General features: G+C 35.9%; 1 protein-coding gene across 2 annotated transcripts in view; it reads left to right on the top strand.

Moving 5' to 3' along the window:
• AdamTS-A (ADAM metallopeptidase with thrombospondin type 1 motif A) overlaps positions 1–22,021 on the top strand; it is a 785,255-nt gene that overhangs the window by 743,250 nt on the left and 19,984 nt on the right. For both annotated transcript variants that reach the window (XM_081765817.1, XM_081765816.1), the window contains 3 exons: positions 8,414–8,600; positions 20,113–20,246; positions 21,455–21,651. In XM_081765817.1, the coding sequence (XP_081621943.1) occupies positions 8,414–8,600; positions 20,113–20,246; positions 21,455–21,651 (518 nt within the window). The remainder of the gene's footprint in view (positions 1–8,413; positions 8,601–20,112; positions 20,247–21,454; positions 21,652–22,021) is intronic.

Below are 22,021 nucleotides of genomic sequence, written 5' to 3'. Positions count from 1 at the left end.
CTTATTACATTGTTCATGTAACTGGTCGTGGGACATGTACGAATATTTACTGTTAGTCTTTCTTTCCACAAAATTACCTTTCTGAAATTCATCATATACTTGTGGGTTTCGTACATTCAATTCTCCCAAAGACTTTACGAATACTGACATCCAACGGGCATAATTGATATGATCCAGGGCGAACATCCAGGGACAAATCTGATCCAATGCACTACAATAGGAGGAGAATTTCACCGATCGAATAAAATCGATTGTCCAGCAAATAAAAAAGAAATGATTCAAGGTTCATGGCCGTGAACCAAAATTTGAATTGGGCCGAGAAAAATAAATCATATAATATTGTGCATTACACATATTTAAGAGTCGTCGGCAATCTTGGGTTTATGACGTCATATACTCGCCTTTCACCTGAAAGAAAAGACAAAACTTATGTCTTTATGATTCTACATATGAAAAAAGATATTGATGGTTGTTGCACGTTTCTATCGTTTCTCTAATGCGAGAAATAAATAATTTTCATAATCCATATGTAAGCCATGGCGCCATACTGTGTTTATGACGTCATATACTGGCTTGTAGACACAAAGGAGAGTCAATCACATGTTATGTCAAGATTTTTTCACATCCAAAGAAAGAGATTGGCTTTTGTTGCATGTTTCTATTATTTTTCTGTGGCGATAAATTTTCACCGGAGATAAACCGCGGCGGCCATCTTGGATTTATGACATTATAAATGGTTTTCAGCACGGACAAAAGATAAACACTTGTGATTTGCTATTCTCCACGTTAAAAGGAACATACTGGTAGCGGTACTATGTTCCTATTATCAAAGGGCAATGGAACTACAAATGCCATATAACTACGTCTACGGATACATTCGAACATTATTCACGAAAGTTCGACATTTAGTCCTACAAAAAATTGATTATCTCGGTTATTTGTTGAGATACATCAATGATTCTGGTCGCGTTCGAAAGCTATTGAAATGACCTTTGACGATTATACCAAAGTATTTTCCCATAATCATAGCAGTTTCAAAGTTATTTGCTATAAAACATAGAAAATCGTTTTGAAAATAAACATTTTTCCAGTTTGAGACGCCATATTTAAAAATGGCGGCAATATAAGGCAAGTATTTATAATGACAATAAAGGTGCAATGTATTCTCTGCAAAATAAAGGTAAAAGGAAGTTTCTACCTTCAATGGTAATGGAGTTATACATTTTTAAACTCAGTTAAGTCGAAATTCGTTGGCGGCCATATTGATGACGTCATATACCTAAAACAAGACCCCCGCCGATTTGGGTCTATATCAGGATTTACTTCTTATTAATAGGTCTATCATCCCTGAAAGTGGTATGTTGGTATCACATTTTGCATGATCCAGTCGCTAAGCTACTAGACTATTACTTGTAATAAATAATATAAACCAATCATAATTCTTTTAAAAATCTAAATTATGCCCAGAAGATGGCAGCACGTGAAAAGTTACTGATAAGTCAAAATAAAATAACACATTTCTCTGGGCTGCCAAAATATTATTACGAGACCATTTTTGATATTACTAAAGTTTAGGTGGTATGTCTAAAGCACCTAGTTTTGCTAGAGTTTTGGAGAAATGAAACAAAAACCTAAAGCATGCGCATGTAAATTATGAGATCTTGGATTAAAAGAAACTGCAAGTCACATTGACCCCAAAATCTTTATACTGCAACTGCTGTTCTTTTCTAAGAAGTATTTTTAGAGAAGCAGAAACGGGTAATTTTAAGCCCTTGCTTCAGCTTTTTAAATTCAAAGATGGGTAGTAGTTGACAGTGTTGAATTCAGACATTTTCACCCGGGGGGGAATATCATCTCCTCGGGGGGGGGGGTTGTTTTTCTGTATTTTTGCAAGAAAGCAGCATATTTAACAATTCCATTCACATCCACATCTTACCTAATATTGAGACTAATTGTTGTTAAATATTCAATGAGAATTTATAATTTAAAAAGAAAAACGATCGTTTAATTTTATCTAAAACATTAAGTAAAGACTGGCAAAAATATTTTACACTAAACTTTAACTGCTATTTACAGTAACTATTTTTGTTATTATTTCCTATATTCAGTAGTTACTGTTTGTTACCAATGTAGAAGTTTTTAAAAAGATTTAAATTAACTGAAATATTTTTGTCCTAAAACAAACATACATAGGAATATCTTAACAAAAAGTTATCATCCTTTCTCACACTTCTGATTCTAAATCAAGCATATTAGCCTTGGTTTCTTCACTGTATACACATCAATAGTTTAGTTTACGAAATATTCAGTAGGATTAGTGCCGTGTCGTGGAAAATCAGTGCTTGGCTCGAGAGTATACGATGGCACCCGTATATATGAGTGAGGTCGACAGACCAGCCGGGAAAGGTGAGAAAATTTTAAAAAGTAAACCCTGCTTTTCCTTGATTTTGAGCACTTTTCATTACTTTTTTCCTTTCATTTTATATATGTGCACATCTGTTTCATTCCTGTTTTTCTTTCCTTCTATTCTTTTCTGTTTCCCTCCCGACTTTTACAGCCCCATTACTTCGGCGCCCGGGGCAGTCGCCCTGCTTGCCCCTCCCCAGGGGCGTCATTTCAGACTTTTCTTGAGGGGGGCAAGAGCTCGACCGACATAAGACTTTCACGTTTTTTACTAATATATTAGTAGACAATCTATTAAAATATATGTATTTCTCAAACTCTTGGGGGGGCAATTGCCCCCTCCTGCCCCCCTAAATGACGCCCCTGCCCCTCCCCCATTGCACGGCACTGAGCAGGATCTTCATCACCTTCAATAGCAATCTTTTACTCATATACTACTATCATATTAACATATGCCAACATATTGGACCGAGAATCCGAACGTTGACATATACAATATTATCCACACATAACTCAATGTATTAATAACCATAATAGCAAGGGGGCAATTTGAAGAGTTTTCTTATAATAAACTTAACCATTAAATTTAGGTAGAGCAAATAATTAGTTAAGATGGATAAATTAGATTGTAGAAATAAAAGTTGAGATATCAGATCAGAATATTACCCAAAATCTGGTGCTGAGGCCTTACGTTAAAATTTATAATAACTGTCATAATGAATTTTGAAGATAGGATAAGAATTAAACGAATTTTGAGACAAGGTCGAATAAATAAAGTGTGATATCAATTAATAACCAGCATTGTACTCACCCGGACCTTGGCGAGTAAAATTTTTGAGATGTCGATCCTTCCAGTCAGACGGTCACTTCAGAACTCCTCTAATTCCCTACTCTTTTTCGTCCACCTATCTTTTCTTCCTCGTTTTGGTAGCGACATTTCTTCCGCTTACCATTACATTTTTAGAGTTACTTCATAACGTGAAGTAGGAAGTCTTATTATTTCCTTGATACATTGCTGCATAACATATTTTTATATTTCCTATTTAGAAGAATGTTTTAACTAGACATAGTTTTAAATTATTATGAGACTTCCTTGATTTCTTTGCATGTGTGAATGACCTACAGCACCAGACTGGGGATTGAATTTTATTTGCATTTAATATAACAAGGTTTACAAAATATTGAGCCAAAACCAATAAAATATTGATCGCCCTTCACCAAAATGCTTTAGTCACATTACAATATTGATAAATTCTATATAAATCTCTAACCAAGGAGGGATAACTGTTCCTCCCTGATCCCTCTAAATGACGCACTCTGAATCGCACCCTTTAACTGAATTATTTTTAATTAAAGAAAGGTGTGTTTACTTTAGCAATCGTAAAACACATTTACGTCTGTTACTTCCGATGGGGGAAATGGGATTTAGGCGCTCTATTTCAAATAATGCAGGAACTGTACATTTTCAAGAACTGAAGTCTGCTGACATCAGAGATCATATGGAATGATCGAAAGATATTCCCTATCTTTCCTTTCCTATCTCAATCTGTGCTAGTGCTACCTACTAATATATAATATAGGGCGAGAGTATACTACCTACTAAAATACAAACCTTTCTTCAACAGTTAAAATTTCATGTTCTGCCAAACTCGGTCATAGCGTTAAGAAATACAAGTTTTATTGACTATTTGGTGTTCTATCTTAGATGTTACATGTTTAATATTTATATAGAATAGGTCTGCGTCATTTATATGCATATTGAGGAATCGGATTTCGTCTGCACGTACACGGAAAGAAAGCAAGTAATTGGGTGAAGTAATTTCTACATTTTGTGACTGAATTTTTTTGAGTTTCTCCGGGGGGAATGAATTTTCTTCGGGGGGGAAGTTCCCCCCCGGGCTACCCCCTGAATTCAACCCTGGTAGTTGATATTCCTTAAGAGAATATAGTGTAGCGAAATAATACGTGTCCACAGATAAATTCTGTTTTTGTTGCTTCTCAACGGGGATTTACCAGAACAAAAGGAAGTAGGCAACCTGCTTTCGATTATTGGAGCCATGTATTAAATATAAGGAACGCGTGTGGCAGCCAAAAACTCGCTAGTTAAATCACAGATGACTAGCTCGTTGAAGGAGGAGTTTTAATCCGCTTTAAATTCTTGATGGTGTCCAGGTCCATATTTATGCATAAACCAACATTGGATATTGTTGAGGGCAGCGCCAAATTTCTAGGATTTATTTTTTCATGCTGCAGTTCTGGAAATTTCAGAAATTTATTGTACACACGCACATGTATATGGCTCGAAATTTACAATGTTAAATATCACCCTAATAGCGCTGCATTAAAACTAAGAGGAAACAGCAACCGGAATCTGCAATAAATGAAAAAGGAAAAAGACATGGTTAATACCATCACTTGGTTGAGCAACAGAAGGCAGATGAGAAAATAGTATTTTCAGTATTCCAGATTAAGTTTCAGTTATAGTCTTCGTAAAGTAGAACATTGTTTTACATATTAAACACACACACACAAACATACATTTTGCAGCAGGGGCGCGCCCACGGGGAGTCCACTGGGTCCGGACACTTTAAAATTTCCTAACATAGCCTACATTTGTACACTTTCTCAATAAAACTATACTTGTTTAACAGGGAAATGATTGATGCAGCATGAAATTTCGATCATTACAATTCATCGGTTCTCTTTCTTTTATATATATATATATAAAAAATCTAGTTCTATATTTTTTATTCTGAAAATATGGGTGGTAGTATTTAACAATTACTTATCGTCTTTTCGGGTACAGAATAATGCCTGTTCAGTACTACAGAGACGTAGTGGCTTATAGTATTGAACCACTCTCAATAAAAAATTCTGGGTTGCGTGCTGCTTTGCAGGATAATGGACCCAAAACAAAAGGCAAACTATAATAATTTGAATTAAAAAAAAAAACATAGTACAGTAAATTGAAATAAATATTTAATCATCTTTCTCTTTCAGTTCCTCTTTTGAGCATTTGTCAATTACATGTCTGTGATGATTGTATTTGTTTTTCTTGATCCACATTGCAGGCATATTAAAAAAAAAAAAAAAAAAGCAAGTAAGGTCTCAACCTTCATTTTATTTCACAGTGTACTATCATATAATAAGTGAATTATCACTTAATAGTGCATAAAGTTTTTTTTATTAATATAAAACAAAATGGACAATTAAAATAATATTTTTCAGTGCGAATAGTCAAAGCATCCAAAAAGAAGAATAACCTGAGGCCAAGGTTGTGTGAACTGGAAAATAAACTTTCCCATAACAAGCTATAGCGTAACATCTAGCTGACTTCGATATGTGCATCTGTGATCTCACAATTGTTTGCAAGAAAAGTTAAAAACAAAATATTTGGTGATGTTTTAGTGGACAAATACAGGGATTTTCCAAAACTGAACGGAAAAACAAAAATAATCTTTATATTTGTATACATAACAATAATAATTATTAGAAAACTATTTTTTGACTGGTCTAAGATTTAAAAATATAGTGCCAACTAGTTGTGACAAACAAAAACATTTACGAATATAAAAAGACAGATTTTATAAACCAAGCATACATTCTTTTGGGATCATTTCAACGATCATTCATTCGGCTTCCACTATTTCGGATTCACTTCGTTCCATTCAGAGCTTCAACATGAAGTCTCTGAGTAGCTGTCGTCAGGACATTAAGTATAAACCCAGAAAGAAATTATAACTAATGTATGGTATAGTATAACAAGTCAAAATTATCTATTAGCAATTTACATGTCTTTGTAGTTTTTGTATGCTTCTTTCTTTAGTACCGTAATATATTTGTGCATTTGACTTATGTGTAATTGTTTCTTTTATTCTGAATATTAATTAGTTACATTATGCATTTTTTTCTTCTTATTTTTATTCAATCTCTTTTATTTTACTATCTGTCACATCTAAATGAAATGTCATGGATCATTTGGGTAATGGTCTTCATGTGACAGGCAATACACTATAACTCTAATCCCACTATACTACCCGTTCCATTATTGTGGTATACTTTACCCTTTACTAAAATCAATTTTCTTTAGCATTTTTTATATATATTATGGTTTTTTATATGTGTTAGTACAGACAAGCAGCGCCGACAACCAGCGAACGAGAATAAAAAAAAATCATTGTGGCAAACTTTTCGATGCCAATTACAGGCCTTGATAAATCTCTAAGCCTGCTTTCACTGGGTCCTATTTTATTTACGAATGTACAGTTATTCTTCAAGTTGACTGGCGCCAATCAGAAACCAGCATCCTTTGTGCGCGCACCGTATGATTATAGGTTCCACTATTGTATTGTATATACTATATTATACTTGTCGGTAGAAAGCTAAATGCTTCTTGTGGATAATTGCTAATGGAGCTTAACTTAATCTTATGCTATTACAGCGTGCAATGCCGGTACACTTTATATATATATATATACAATGACAAAAGTATTATGTCCCAGAAAGGTATACTTTACACTAAAAGTCATTCATATAATGCATATGATACAAAGAAAAGAATGTCTATTTTATAATGTTGTTTCGAACGGTGGAAGATATTAACAATATTGCATAACGATTCTAGCATCATACAGGGTTTGTCCGGAAAGTAATAGGACTGATTTTATTCCGCCATAACTGTACTTCGGAGCGTGCGCGCACCGACTGGATCCGGTAGAGGGCGTTCCTAGCTAACGAACGAGCGGCTGGTCAGTTGTCTCCGAGCACACGGAGAGTCAGGACAGGCTTTTTCGCGCGATGTGCAGCGTTCGTTAGAGCAGAGGTACGCGATTAAATTATGTGTTAAACTCGGTAAATCTGCGACAGAGACGTTTGATATCATCAATCAGGCTTACCCAGATGATGCTTTAGCAAGAAGTGGTGTGTTTCGGTGGCACAAGGCCTTTTCGGAGGGCCGGAAAGAGGTCGCCGATGAAGACCGTGCTGGAAGATCTTCGACTTCGACAAACACCGACAATGTGACTCGTGTGCGCAAAGTTTTGAACTCAGACCGTCGACTAAGTATTCGTTTAATTGCCCAGATGTTAAATTTACCAAAAACTGTGGTTCATGAAATTGTGACGGAGCATTTGAACATACGCAAGGTGTGCGCAAAGATTGTCCCAAAAGTGCTCACTGACGACCAGAAATTGCGGCGAGTGGAATTGTGCCAAGAAAATTTGAACATGTGTGAAAGTGACCCCCAATTTTTGAATAACGTAATCACAGGTGACGAATCATGGATCTTTGAGTATGATCCCGAGACAAAGAGGCAATCTTCCGAGTGGCACACGCCGGCGTCTCCTCGCCCAAAAAAGGGAAGAATGAGCAAATCCAAAGTGAAAACGATGCTCATTGTCTTTTTTGACATCAAAGGCATTGTCCACCATGAATTTGTTCTTCCTGGACAAACCGTCAACGCCAAGTTTTACGTGGAAGTGCTCAAGAGACTCAAACGAAGGGTCAATCGGGTCCGACCAGACATCGGAGCCGACTGGAAGCTGCACCACGACAACGCCCCGGCTCACACCGCCTTTCTTGTGAACAGCTACCTGACCAAGGCCGGCATCCCAACGCTTCCGCAGCCGCCCTACAACCCAGATGTGCCCCCCGGACTTCTTTTTGTTTCCTCACTTGAAACGCCCGATGAAAGGCAAGCATTTTGAGACGACAGAGGGGATCCAAGCAGCTTGCACCGCGGCTCTCAAGGCTATTCCGGAGAATGACTTCCGTGACACCTTCAATGCTTGGAAATCGCGCTGGCAGCGCTGCATCGACGCAGAAGGAGCCTATCTTGAAAGTTTTTAAAGAATTGTAACGATTGGCTCAATATTTTTTTTTTTTTAATCGACTCAGTCCTATTACTTTCCGGACAAACCCTGTACAATGCTGATTTAGACTGATTTAAGAGATATAATAATTTAATAAATGCATTTATGAAAATATTCTTACTGAATTTCTCTGATTGCAGGTGGTTATTTTAGCTGCAAGGATGTTCAAGAGCGGCTGAATGCCCATACAGACCAAGAGTATATCTTGCAACTAGCAGGGAAGAATGTATCTATTTACTGCCATGAAATGAATACGAGTACACCCAAAGAGTACTTAACACTGCCAGAAGGAGAGAGAGAGAACTACTCGGAAATCTACGATAGAAAGTAAGAGCACACACGGTTTACTATTTTATGTTAGATAATCTAAGATAGAAAGTAAGAGTATACTCCGTTCACTGAGTTATATTACATAATCTACGACAGAAAGTATGCACACATACTGTTCACTGTGTTAGATTGGATAATACAATTCACCAAAGCAGGTTGTGTAAAACATACTCCATAAAGGAAGATGGTTCATTGAAAAAAGAAGATTATAACTTTAATGGGATTAGATCACTTCTAAAGTGCGCTTAAGGTGATACAGAGTCAAGAAAAGAAATGATCACAAATTTTCTTAGGATTCAATTCTCATTATTGATGACCATGGGCGTCTCTGGCGGGGGGACGAGGGGGACGCGTCCCCCCAAAATATTTTGTAGTACAAAATATTCAATATTTTATTTCAATTTAATTTATTTACTAACGATAGAATAACATATAAATAATAATTATATTTATTTGTAATATAATATTCAGGCTGTGAAACGATTATAACAGTTCTTGATATACCTTAGGGGGTCCGTGAAGTTAAGCAGAAAGGTGGCAAATGAAATCGAAGATAATAAGTAGGTTGGGCTAGGTACTACCATTTAAATCACTTTCTTTGATGTCCCCCCCCCCCAAATTTTACATGCCAGAGACGCCAGTGTTGATGACGATAAAGCTGTACGTATAAATTAGCTAGAAAGCAAAGTCCATTCACACAGCTGAAAGTGTTGCGGCATCGGTATGACCCGCCTAATCTCCAAACATGAATATATATATATATATATATATATATATATATATATATATATATATATATATATATATATATATATATATATATATATAGCTCTATATATATATATATATATATATATACGTAAATACTCCTTTTCCCTTCTGAAAGATAACATCTTTATTCCTGTATTATATCCATGGGAAACGCGTCAATTTAATGAAAGCATTTGGAGTTAGAAACATATCAGATTTTTATTCTCGATTTACTGAAAGATGACTTCTGACAGTTGGATAAAGCACGTGGAGTATTGGAGGCGTTGTTGCCAGAGGCTCCGCAACAGAGACAGCAGCTCTGGGGACAAACTGAAGACGTTTAACAAGTCGTTTCAACTACCGGCAACCGCGCGGTCAATGACCTTCGTTGCCTAGCAACGGCGTGAAAGAATACTGCTGCGATTGGCGAACAATCCACCCTCTCGTTTTTTTTACAACATGTGCAGCTATCTGTCAGAAGCCATCTTTCAGTAAATGGATAATAGGTTGGGAACGATTAATGGCGACCGCAGCGCCTATGTTGCTGTTCTGCATTGGGGCAAATTAAGTGTCCTGTGGGGAACAATAGAATGGCAGTCGGTAGTGAACTGAACAGACTATGATCATGTAAAATGGGCGACCAACAGATTCCAAACAGAAAAAATTGTTAGCGCTCGGTTATGTGATACGTAGACTTCGGATTTTTGCATATTTGCATTTTTTTTTTTCCTGACGTGATATTGATATGTTCTTTAAACAGAAATTCGTTTGAGCTGTTTTGGGGTAAAATAGCACAGTTTTATAGTGCATATATTTGCATATTTCGGAGGTTAGTGCATATTTATATTGTTACTGCATATAAATGCATATTTAAAGGAACGACCAAACTGATAATTTTTAACGTCCAACAACTTTCCTCATAAATAGAATTTCAAGTTTCTAATATAAATGGACTCAAAATCTTGAAATGGTTTGTTGTTGTCGGTTTAGAATACTTACCAAGGTCATGTAAAAGGAGAATATGAAAGAGGTGAGTGATTCATCCTCCCGGAACGGTGTCAAATCACAAACAACAAAATTTCCACGTTACCCATTCCAGAAGTTAAAGTTGCTACTGTTGTGTGTGTGTGTGTGTGTATTTGAAATTGTGTGGTCCTTTGGCAGTATAAGAATACTAAAAGAAAAATCTCGAGCCATTTAGTTGTAGTGGGACATCTTCAAATTTGAATTTAACTAGCTCAGGATCTTGTCCAATTTTTTTTGCCCATTTTTGTCCACCCAAGAAACAATTTTGTACCATTCAAATAAACAAGGGAGGGCTATTTCAAAATTGGGCCACTTCGATCACCTTTAGTGCGACATCTTCAAATTCGAATTTTAATCAGCTCAGAATTGTGTCGAATTTTTGAATATTTTTGTACCACCAAGAATATATTCTGTACCATCGAAATTAACAAAGGAGGGTCATTTAAAAATTTGGCAACTTGGATCACCTCTAATGAGACATTTTCAAATTTGAATTTCAACTATCTTGGTCGTACAAAATCTACAAAAAATAGGAAACATTCTAAGCTACTTAGAATTCGAATTTAAAGACGTCACATTACTGGTGATCGAAGTGGTGAAAATTAGATGGCCGTGCTTTGTTAATTTGAATGGTACATTTTTTTTTGATGATACAAAAATGTAGGGAAAATGGACAAAATTCTGAGCTAACTAAAATTCGAATTTGAAGATGTCGCACAATGAGTGATAGAAGTGGCCAAAATTTTGAAATGACCCTTCCTCGCTTATTTGAATGATACATTTTTTTCTTGGGTGGACAAAAATTGGACAAAATTCTGAGCTAGTTAAAATTCAAATTTGAAGATGTTGCACTACAGGTGATCGAAGTGGTCAAAATTTTGAAATGGCCCTTCTTTGTTAATTTGAATCAGAGGCGGATCCAGGACGGACTTCTGGGGGGCGGGATTGTAATACTGCTAATTAGACCTACTTTTAAGAGCTCCAAACTCTGGGATGGATTTCATTTATATATAAAATAAGTAAGTTTCCTCTTCTGAGGGGGGCCAATCGTCCCGATCGCCGCCTGGATCGGCCCCTGATTTGAATGGTACTTTTTTTTCTAGGGCGGACAAAAATTGGACAAAGATGTCGCACTACAACTAAATAGGCACGAAAAATCTTCTAGAAGTTATCTTCTGAAATAATGGTTTGAAGTTGAGAGACGTTAACAGTCCAAAAATAAAATATATTTTGCAAAGTGTATGCTAAACAAGTAATATTTTCAAAGTAAGCTTGTTTTCAGAAGAGGGCATTTCTATTTTGTTCGGCAGCAAAAGCTCAAACTTCAACAGTGCTCTATTGTTTGGCCTTCTTATATTTTCTTCATAGCAGTTTCAAATCTGGTAAGGAGTTTATACAACTATGAAACAACCCAGATGTGGCTTTTTTTTTTTTTTTTCCATATTCGACAGAGTTCATCCCAAAGAAACCGTTGAAAAATGTATTTCGGGAAGGAATGAACAACATTTTGAAAATGAGCTCTAAATTAATTAATAATTTCCTTTACAAAATCTAAAACCCGTCGCAGCAATTACTTTGTGAGATAAGGAGATAAGTTCCCAAGTTCTCCTTTAAGGAGTTTAAGAGAGTATTTAAGTATAAGCTTGTGTTGCTTTGATACGCACCTCGGTCTCTCGAAACGAACTTTCCTACTAAGTCTTCTGTTATGTTTTCTTTAATTTTACCTTCTTCCTATTCATACTCCATGTCTCGCTCAAATCACTTTATTTCATTTAAAGTATCAATATTATACATTGTAAATTATTGCTGTTTGAAATGGACAATGTTACGCCAGAAGAAAATATTCTAGGATTTACACATAATTGGATACAAAAACTAAGTTTAAGTGGATTTATTTTCTTTCAAACAAGAACATAAGGTTTTTGAATACAGGCTTTTAATAGAGTAAAAACTGCGTAGGCTCCTTTTAAACGGAAATTTATTTTAAACGGAAATATTTCACCGTCCCATGAATTTAAATGTTAAAAAAATGTGTTAAATTCTCTTGTGTTGCGAACAACGGAAGTTCCGGAATGGAGCGTTTAGAAAAATTTTGGTCATTCTGTGAGAGATTAGGTATGTTGTCTGTAAAGGTCTTCGTTTTCTTGTTACCCTACTTACACAATTAACCTTTAATCCAAACCTATGTAAGGCCCTAGATATAGTCCGACTTTCTGAACGAACTGTAATTTACATAGTAATTTTCAAATACCAATAACTCGTTCTCTAGCTGGTCTAGAGACATGAAACAACGAGCATAATATACACAATAGATCAAAAGGGAGCCAAAAATAGAGGGAAGAGCGCTGAAAAGGGCATAGCATCTACTTTCTATCCTGGCCTTTGAAACTGTATGTAGGTTTTTTTTTTCACTGTAAGTTTTATGTGTCTTAATTCATAGTATAAATTAATACTTTAATTGGATACGGTAGGCCTATGTACATTTTATTTTATCTCACTATGTCCATTATATGTATGTACCTTATTATCTTCGTTAGCTTTAAAACCTTTAACGGAGATTTTTGCGAGTCTTGCTCAATTTCGGTAGGCAGATTTTACTATATGCTTATGCCAGAAATGTTTATTTACTTCTCCGTGTATAACTATATTTATTCTTTATTGACAGATACTTGGCGCATTCTTTATATATATATATATATATATATATATATATATATATATATATATATATATATATATAGGCCTATATATATATATATATACAGGGTGGGCCATTTTAATTAATCCACGGAAATATCTGAAAAATGATAAAACATAGAAGAAATGTTTGAAGTACACGTTATATATTGCTAAGGGGGAAAACAATTTCCGCCAAAAGTACCCCTCTCCACCCCCCGGAAATGGGGGTAACGGGGGGTAACTTTGAAATGTCAAATGGGAACATGGGTCGAGTAATACCTCGTTCGAAAGGTCTTGGAAAACTAAGTAACGCTGTATCAAAATTTGTTTCATATGGAGCACCAGTTTCAAAATGGCCGCCATGATATAGTTCGGAAACTCCAGTAGCCGTAGGATGAAAACCATGGGAGGTAAATGAATGGAACAAAATTGAAATACGTAAATATCATAGGGCATATCGAATGATGTGACCCCTGCGATCCCAGCGTCTTCCCTGAAGGGATCTTGTGAGCTAACTTCAAAATTTCAATGTCCGACCGGACAACGGTTCGGGCGTACGCTTGACCTATCCAATGCTGTTTGGAAGGCAGACTTCAGGGATAGAGAATTAGTGCACTCAGTTAATGCGGATGGCCACAGTCAAGGGCGCCCATAAGGGGGGCAAGGGGGGCTCTCGCCCCCCTAGAGGAAATTGTGCTTCGGAATATCGAAAACTCAATAGAATTTTTAGAATAGCTACAGCAAAATTTGAAACTATATTTGAAATGTCGCTTTTTCTTGCCTCCCTTGGAAACCACAACATGGGCGCCCTTAGCCACAGTTACATTTTGATTAACTATTAGCACTCATATCATATTGTGAGCTTGAGAGACAAAACAGTGTGTACGTATATCCCCGAAATGCTTTCCGAATAACCAGCACGCATTGCATAAAAGTTTCTGTGGCGACGGAGTTACTTTCCACCCCACTCACATACAGAGCACAGGAAAAGATTATTTTGCAGGACTTGGATATCTCTCTATACATTATGGCAATTTTACTCTAACATTTTTATCTCTGTTGTATCATTCTCGAGCCTTGGAACGCCTCCGTGGTTTTCGTATTTAATTTTCGTTATTTTCATTTATCTCTACCCGTATTCATACTATGGGCAATAGACGTTTTCTTAGACACATTCACCATGTCTTGGCGATCATTTTGAAAACGGTGTCTCATGTCGAAAATATTCTTACAGAAGCTGTTTGATATTCATTTGTCTATGTAACATGATGTTACTCGCTTCAAGTTGCTATTTGAAATTTTCAAGTTGGCACCGGATACCTTTCAGTGAAGTCACCCCGACAACACCTCTCGATGTGCCTTACGTCAGTTACCTACTCCAGTTTTTCTCCTGTTGATTTATCTCCAATCGCTTTCATACTACGGATACTAAACCTTTTCTCTGACACTGATACTATGTTTCGGCGGCCTTTTGAGAACACTGCCATTTCACCTCAATCGTTTTCTCCTGCAAGATGTTTGATTTTGTAAGATTTATCGAACGAGGTACCACTCGACTCATGTTACTATTTCAAATCTTGAAGTTAGCCCCCAAGACCCCTTCAGGGAGGCCACTGGGATCACAGGGACCACACCATTCGATATGCCCTGTGATATTTACGTATTTCAATTTTGTTCCATTCATTTACCTCCCATGGTTTTCATACTACGGCTACTGGAGTTTCCGAACTATATCATGGCGGCCATTTTGAAACTGGTGCTCCATATGAAACAAATTTTGGTACAGCGTTACTTAGTTTTCCAAGACCTTTCGAACGAGATATTACTCGACCCATGTTCCCATTTGACATTTCAAAGTTACCCCCCGTTACCCCCATTTCCGGGGGGTGGAGAGGGGTACTTTTGGAGGAAATGGTTTTCCCCCTTAGCAATATATAACGTTTACTTCAAACATTTCTTCTATGTTTTATCATTTTTCAGATATTTGCGTGGGTTAATTAAAATGGCCCACCCTGTATATATATATATATATATATATATATATATATATATATATATATACATGTATTTTGATCTCATGTACTGACTATGAGCTTTTTGAACCCAAAGAAACCAAATGTATTCAAGAAGCCGTGAAAACTTGCAGAGCTGAAAGATTAAAAGCGAATTTGCGTTTATCAATAATCATTTCAGTTCAATTTCAAAGATCATAACGAGATTAGAAGAGCGATCATTAAGACTTCGTAGTGCATTTGAAGAGTTTGATTCAATAACTCCACAGACGCCACCAAGACCAATCGGACAAGAATTTCTTCGAAACACATAGTCAATAGACGCGAGAAATCCTGGTATAAAAATTCGTGTCCAATCTAAGTAAAGTGTTCCTGGGAACAATGACGCACGAATTTCAGATTTATCGGCAAGTAACATTGCTTCTTTGAAATACTGTCCTTTAACGACCCGTGACACGGAAGGAACATTTTCGATGTACAGTAATGTTTTGACTGATCAATGCAGGTTTTTGTCAGAAAACACCGAAAACTACATAGTTGTGTATTGTAGCATGAATGCATCATAGTTATACACTGTAATTATACATATGTAGTTCAGGTAATATAACTTTTTCTCTAAAAATAATAAAATTCCTCATTTAACTCTAGCTTTTGGTTGGTGCATATTTACAATTTTTAGTGCATATTTGCATATTTTCAGTGCATATTTTCGTGATTTTTAGCGCATATTTGCATGGATATTTTGCCGTTTTTTAGTGCATATCGATCCGAAGTTAGTTGATACGAGTGTGACAAAAGTGGCAGGCATGTTGGGTGTTGTCAGGAATTGGGTATGAACATCTATAATATCCAGAATCAATGTGTCTAATTCATTTGGTTTATCGTAAATAGCATAAGGAATGGACTACAAAAGCTCACGGCGAAACTCCATCGGCGAAGAGGAACAGAGGTCGGAAGAAAATCCTCAGTGGCAGGTTCCGTCAAGAAACAAAATGGATTATCTATCAGAACAGTTGCACGACTGCGGTGCAAGTGATGGAGGAACTCAAGCAGCACCTAACATAGATTGTGTTGGAAATCATAGTCTGCCGCGAGTTACATGACATAGACATACAGGGTTAGGTTGCAAGGGCGAAACTGCTGATAAGGGGCCATAGCGCTTACGACATCAATGATGTCGCCAACATGAAACATGGACCACTAAGGAGTGGAAACGTGTGGTGTGATCGGATGATGATCGTTCACCTTTATTTCAAACCACGAGCCATGTTTGTATGTGTCGGACGCCTAAAGAAAAGATATCCTGTTTTTTAGTGCGTGCGCTTTGTGCTCATTCTTAGCGATCGCGTGAGCGCTCGCGGTTATGTCGCCATTTTAGAGAACCATGTGGATCGTATGTTCCGGACTGTGTTGTTTCCGGACAATGACGCCATATTCCAAAATGAAGCTGTTACGACGTGTCTTAAGATACATGAGGATAAAGTTAAACACCTTCCCTGCCCCATCCAGTTCCTAGACATGAACGTAATTGAACTTCTGTGGCCCTTTCCGGAGATACGAATCCGGCGCAGAATTCTGCCTCCACCCTTTCTCACCAGACAGAGTGATGCATTACACACAAAATGGTGTAATATTCCACTTGTTACCATTCATGACCTCTGTGAGTCCATTTCACGTCACATCAGAGCAGGGGCGGATCCAGGACGGACTTCGCGGGGGGGGGTATTGTAATACTGCTACTTAGAGCTCCTTTTAAGAGCTCCAAACTCTGGAATGAGTTTTATTTATGCCCCGATCGCCCCCCTGGATCCGCCACTGCATCAGAGCTGTCTTGAAAGTGAAAGGTGGCCCAACGCCATATTAACATGGTAAGTTGAACTTTTTTTCAGGTGTTTCCATTAACTTGATAATAGAAACTAATATGCGCGCTATCCAAAAATACATGTTTCAGTATCCTGCTGTACTCACGCAAAAATTTTTATAGAGGGAGTTTGACTACAGGCATATAATTTGAAGTAGTCACCAACTACCTCTAGAAAAATTGTTGCGAAAGTACCGCAGGATTCTCAAACATGGATATTTGAATAAGGCACGTACTAGTTCCTAAGTGAAGTCTTGACCCGACTACGGTAACCCCCATAGTTTTGGAGCCATGGACCTTTAAAATTCATTTTTTTCATGTTTTCGGCAGCCTATAATTCCGAAATGAAGCATTTGTGCACCCAGGTTGGTCTACACTTTTTGTTTTATCTTGGTGTCTGGAATCACATCCGAAACGTTGTCGGTGTTGTTCTGAAACACCCTGTATAGAGAACAAGGGTGTACATTTGAACTTCTAAAATTGAGTTTTGATTTTTTTTTTTCCTTACCATTTTATTTATTCTTGTTGGAGCCTTTTGGGTATAGAACTTTTCTTTGATGGATTTCCAAGAACATATGGTATTCTATTTAAATTTCTATCAATAGCAGTGAGAAAAATAGACTGTTAAAATGAATCCCCCAGATGAGTAGAGGTGAACAAGACTGGGATAAGTTTGAATTTGTTTGCAGCAGTTTTGACAAACTATCAATTTTGATGATGATATTACCGTACAATATTGCATGCAATAAAGTAAAGTAAAAAGAAAAGAAATTAGAAAAAATTATTGCGTAGAACTAGCTTTAAATTGAAAATTTCTATTTTAAAAAATCATGAAAAAGGCAAGTAACAATTACAAAAAGTTGTCTGATTTTTAATATGTATTAAATAAAAGAAAATAAAACCATTGAAGTCATTGAGGTTCAATAATGAACACATTTTTATAATGAAATTAACAGAAAATCTTAATTGCCTAGCAACTTCTAGCCGCTATAACGGATTAAGGGGTTTGCCTTGATAAGGGCTTAGCTCCAAAATTTCCACACTTTTGACCTATTTAAAGATGTAATAAGTAGACAATGTCCAGTTTGGTGTGGAATTAATGTACTTGTGAAGCGCTGGCGAAGAAGCATTAAACTAGGAAAAGCGAGAGAAATTTTAAAAAAATAGTAATTTAGTTTGTTTGCTGTTTGTATTAAATATTCTGTAAAACATATTTCTGGCTATTTAATGAATGAGCCTTCAATAATTGTTAATATTTAAGTATGAACACCTATAATATCCAGGATTCATGTATCCAATTAATTTAGTTTATTGTAAATAACACAAGGACGAAATCAAATTAAATGAAAGAATATGTTTAATAAGCTTTCGGTTTTTACTGTTTAGTAGTTCAAATCAGCAAATTGTTAGATACAACTCATGCAGCAATTGCCAAAGAAATAATTTTCTATCTTTCTCCTTTAGAAAATAAAAAACAAATTTCTCATAAAATAACAGCTCCATTCTTTTAAAAAGAACGAATTGCACAACAAGTAGTCCATTTGAACACTGTTAAAATGCTTTTGAGTTTCTCACTAATGGCATTGCTATATTTATGCGAACTTATAAAATACTAGCAAGTATTTTTATGCTCTCCTTACTTTTATCATTTTAGTATTTATCTTTTAAGGATTTTATGTTCTTCCTTGTTATTTCTTCCATTTTAGTACCACTATGTTTTGAGTATTTTATGTTGCTCGTACTTTTTTTTTTCTCCTAGCATTCGCGTTTTGAGTATTTTATGTTCATTCTACTTTTTATATTTTAATAGCGTTTATGTTTTGGGTATTTTATACTCTTTAACATTTTAGTAGCACTTGTGTTTTGACTGTTTTATGGGGTTCATACTTTTATCATTTCAGTAGCACTGAGTGTTGAATATTTTATGCTATTCCTACTTTTTACCATTTTAGTAGCGTTTGTGTTTTGAGTATTTTGTGATGTAGTAGTATTTGTCTTTTAGTATTTTATATTTTCTTCGAGTAGTATCCTATCGATAATAGCGTAAATCTGTGCTTCAAGAAATACAAGGTGACTTTGTTTTAAAACTCACGGATTTCATTTGAGCCTAGAATTTCTAACTGATGTCCGATTTTCATGTGGTTTGTGGCAAATGATCAAGGAAGGATGGGAGATTTATGGAACCAAGTTTACTGACTTAAATTCATCCAGCATAATAACGGTCATGCCTCAAGAAAAAACAGCAAATATTCGCCAGTGTACCTTAAAATTGGAATGAGGTGCGATGTCGAAATTTGAGTTTTCTCCGTTAGATGGCAATCTCGCCAAGGTCAATAAGAAACAATAAACTGGGCCGTTGTATTGGGAATTGTGCTGTACAGTTCTGTGCTACTGTGTGAGTATGATCAGGACGCAGTGGGAATAGTGTACTCTTTGGAGCAACATGAGTTTATCGTTAAAAGTTTTTGGAGAACGGAGTCTGTTGTTCCTACGCAGAGGGCATTTAGAAATAAACTTTTCTCACGTTCTGCCGGACAGAAACATAATATGGTCACTAGTGAATAAATTGTAAGAAACAGGATTGCTTCTGAGTGAGACAGGGAAGCATTGAACCCCACAGAAAGGTGTTGTGGAAGATGTCAGTTATCAAATCCTTAGATCGTCCAAGAAATCTCTCCGTCGTTTGCCGCAAGAAATGTGATTTGTGGGTTCGTTTCAAATGTGATCGTTTCAAAATGTGATTTGTGGGTGTTATCAGTAACACTTAATTTGTATTCTGGAATTTCGCTTCAAAAATCCAAAACCTCACTCCAATTGTAAGATACACTGGTGAAAATTTTCTGTTTTTCTTGAGGCATGGTCGATGTTACCCCGGATGAATTTAAACGAGTAAATATAGCCCCATAAATCTTCAATCCTTCCTTGATCATTTGCCACAAACCGCATGAAAATTGGGCTTCAGTTACAAATTCTACAACCGAAATGAAATCCGTGAGTTTTAAAAAAATCACCCTATAGTTTCTGTGGCAACAAAACAAATATATTTTTTCATGTGCATCCCAAATAGCTAATTCCTAAACATAAAACATTTCGGATCCATTTTATATTCTTATGAATGTATAAAATGTTTAGCATCTACATATCATTATTCATTATTTTAATATTTTTTTTTAAATTTCAGATTAATTAATCCAGATACTTGTCCCTACAACGCAGAGCGACGTGATAATTGCGAATGTATTCAAGATAAACGAAAAGCTGGTCTCACGCTTTTTAGCAAAGTTCGCTTAAATGTTACCTCATTAAGAGTCAATAGTGAGTATCTTCTTCATTACTCTAGCATATTTTAAGGTGGAAAATGCATCTTAAGCTCGTTTTTATTTAATAACTGGCCACAGTTCGGTGCTTTCTTTGAAGTAAATTATTTATGTAAAATATTTAGGTTATAGGTATTTACAGTACAAAGTTTCTGAAAACGGGTAAAATTTGAAAATTTTGAACTCGTGTAAAGTATTTAAGAATTTTTAATACTCTTTTTAAGCAAATCTATGAGTGGAAGCAGTAATATGCTTACAGTCCATAGGTTGTTTAAATCTGTTATGGAAAGAAGATGAGTAGTACAGCTGCAAGGCTTTTTAAATGTACTGTTTAGAAATTGGTCCTACTTGGTTAAATGTTCATTGGCTTTACATCAAATATGTTCTTTTTCTAAACTGTTTAAAATTGCCAAAGAAAATCTTATACTTTGCATAAACATGTTAACTGCATAGCAGTTATGGATGCAAAAGTTCTTAACTGAACGACGGCTGCAACTCCTGTTAACTTACAAAGGAAAATGGCCGTAATATACTGCAAAATCTGCTATCTGCTTCTATTACTGCTACGAACACTGTTGAAAACACATTTGAAAATGAATGCGTTCTAGTCTATGCTTTGAAAAATATTATAAGTAATCCTTCTAGTTATGAACACTTCGAATTAGGCTGGGCACACTGCTGAAGAACGTGTACACAAAGTTTATTAATTGAATATAAAGTGAAATACTTTTCTGAACATGTAGGAATGTTTAAAAAAAGTTACTATTGACCCACGATCTTGCCTACAGCTAATTTGTTATCGACAATAACCCATTACATTGAATAAAAAGTGTTCAAATATATCCCATCTGAAATAAATATAATTTTTCATTCATATTCCTATTAAGAAAAGCAATTTATTTGTCGTTATGTGCTTAATACTTAATGTTATGTCAAAAAGACAATAAATAAAGTATTACAATTGCAGAGCAGAAATTCTCATGCAGTTTATTCTAAAATTTCATATTAATTGTCTAATCTTTATTTGTTATAGCTGTATAATTCTTTTGTTTTCTTAAAAATATAAAGGACTATTGGATAGCACGTTATATATATAATATTATTTGTCTTTTGTTTTAAGTTCATTATAATATTTATTCTTAACATAAGTTATTATTTATGACCTTACTTTTTTTTATTTAAAATATATTCTTTCGTTTCTTTAAGCACAAGACTTTACTTTTTCCCGCCAAATGAAGGGTCAAAGAATACCGTATGGAGAAGCTGGAGATTGCTATAGTAGCTCTAACTGCCCCCAGGGGCGATTCAGTATCAATCTCGTAGGCACAGGCCTCCAGGTATCCTCCTACACCAGCTGGGTTGGCCATGGGAACAGAGCTTCTCTCTGGATCAACCGATTAGAGGTGAGTGAATAGGTATTATAGTAGCAACACATTCTAATGCTAAAGAATATGTTTCTATGTAGATTAGTATTCTTCAGCTAGGTACATGAGCAGTTATACAGGACAAGTTATCTGGGAATGCTCTTGTAATTTTTAAAAAGCACTGAAATTTTGTAAAGTATAATAAACAGGAGAAAATCGTCTAGGATTCTTTGCAACACACCAGGTGAACAGTGTTGTCAACTCAACATAAAGCTGAACCCCCGATTGGTCTAGTGGCTAGCATGCTTGATTTCGGTTCGCGTGGTTCCGGGTTTGATTCCCGTTGAGGTACAGTTGAATGACCAAAGTGGTTCGGATTCTACTATAATCATTAGGTCCACATCTCCTT

This window comes from Thermobia domestica, chromosome 7, assembly GCF_964235325.1.
Source record: "Thermobia domestica chromosome 7, izTheDome1.hap1.1, whole genome shotgun sequence".
In the NCBI taxonomy this organism is placed as follows: Eukaryota; Metazoa; Arthropoda; class Insecta; order Zygentoma; family Lepismatidae; genus Thermobia; species Thermobia domestica.
Note: the sequence above shows the minus strand (reverse complement) of the source record. Positions and strands in the feature narration are given on the sequence as shown.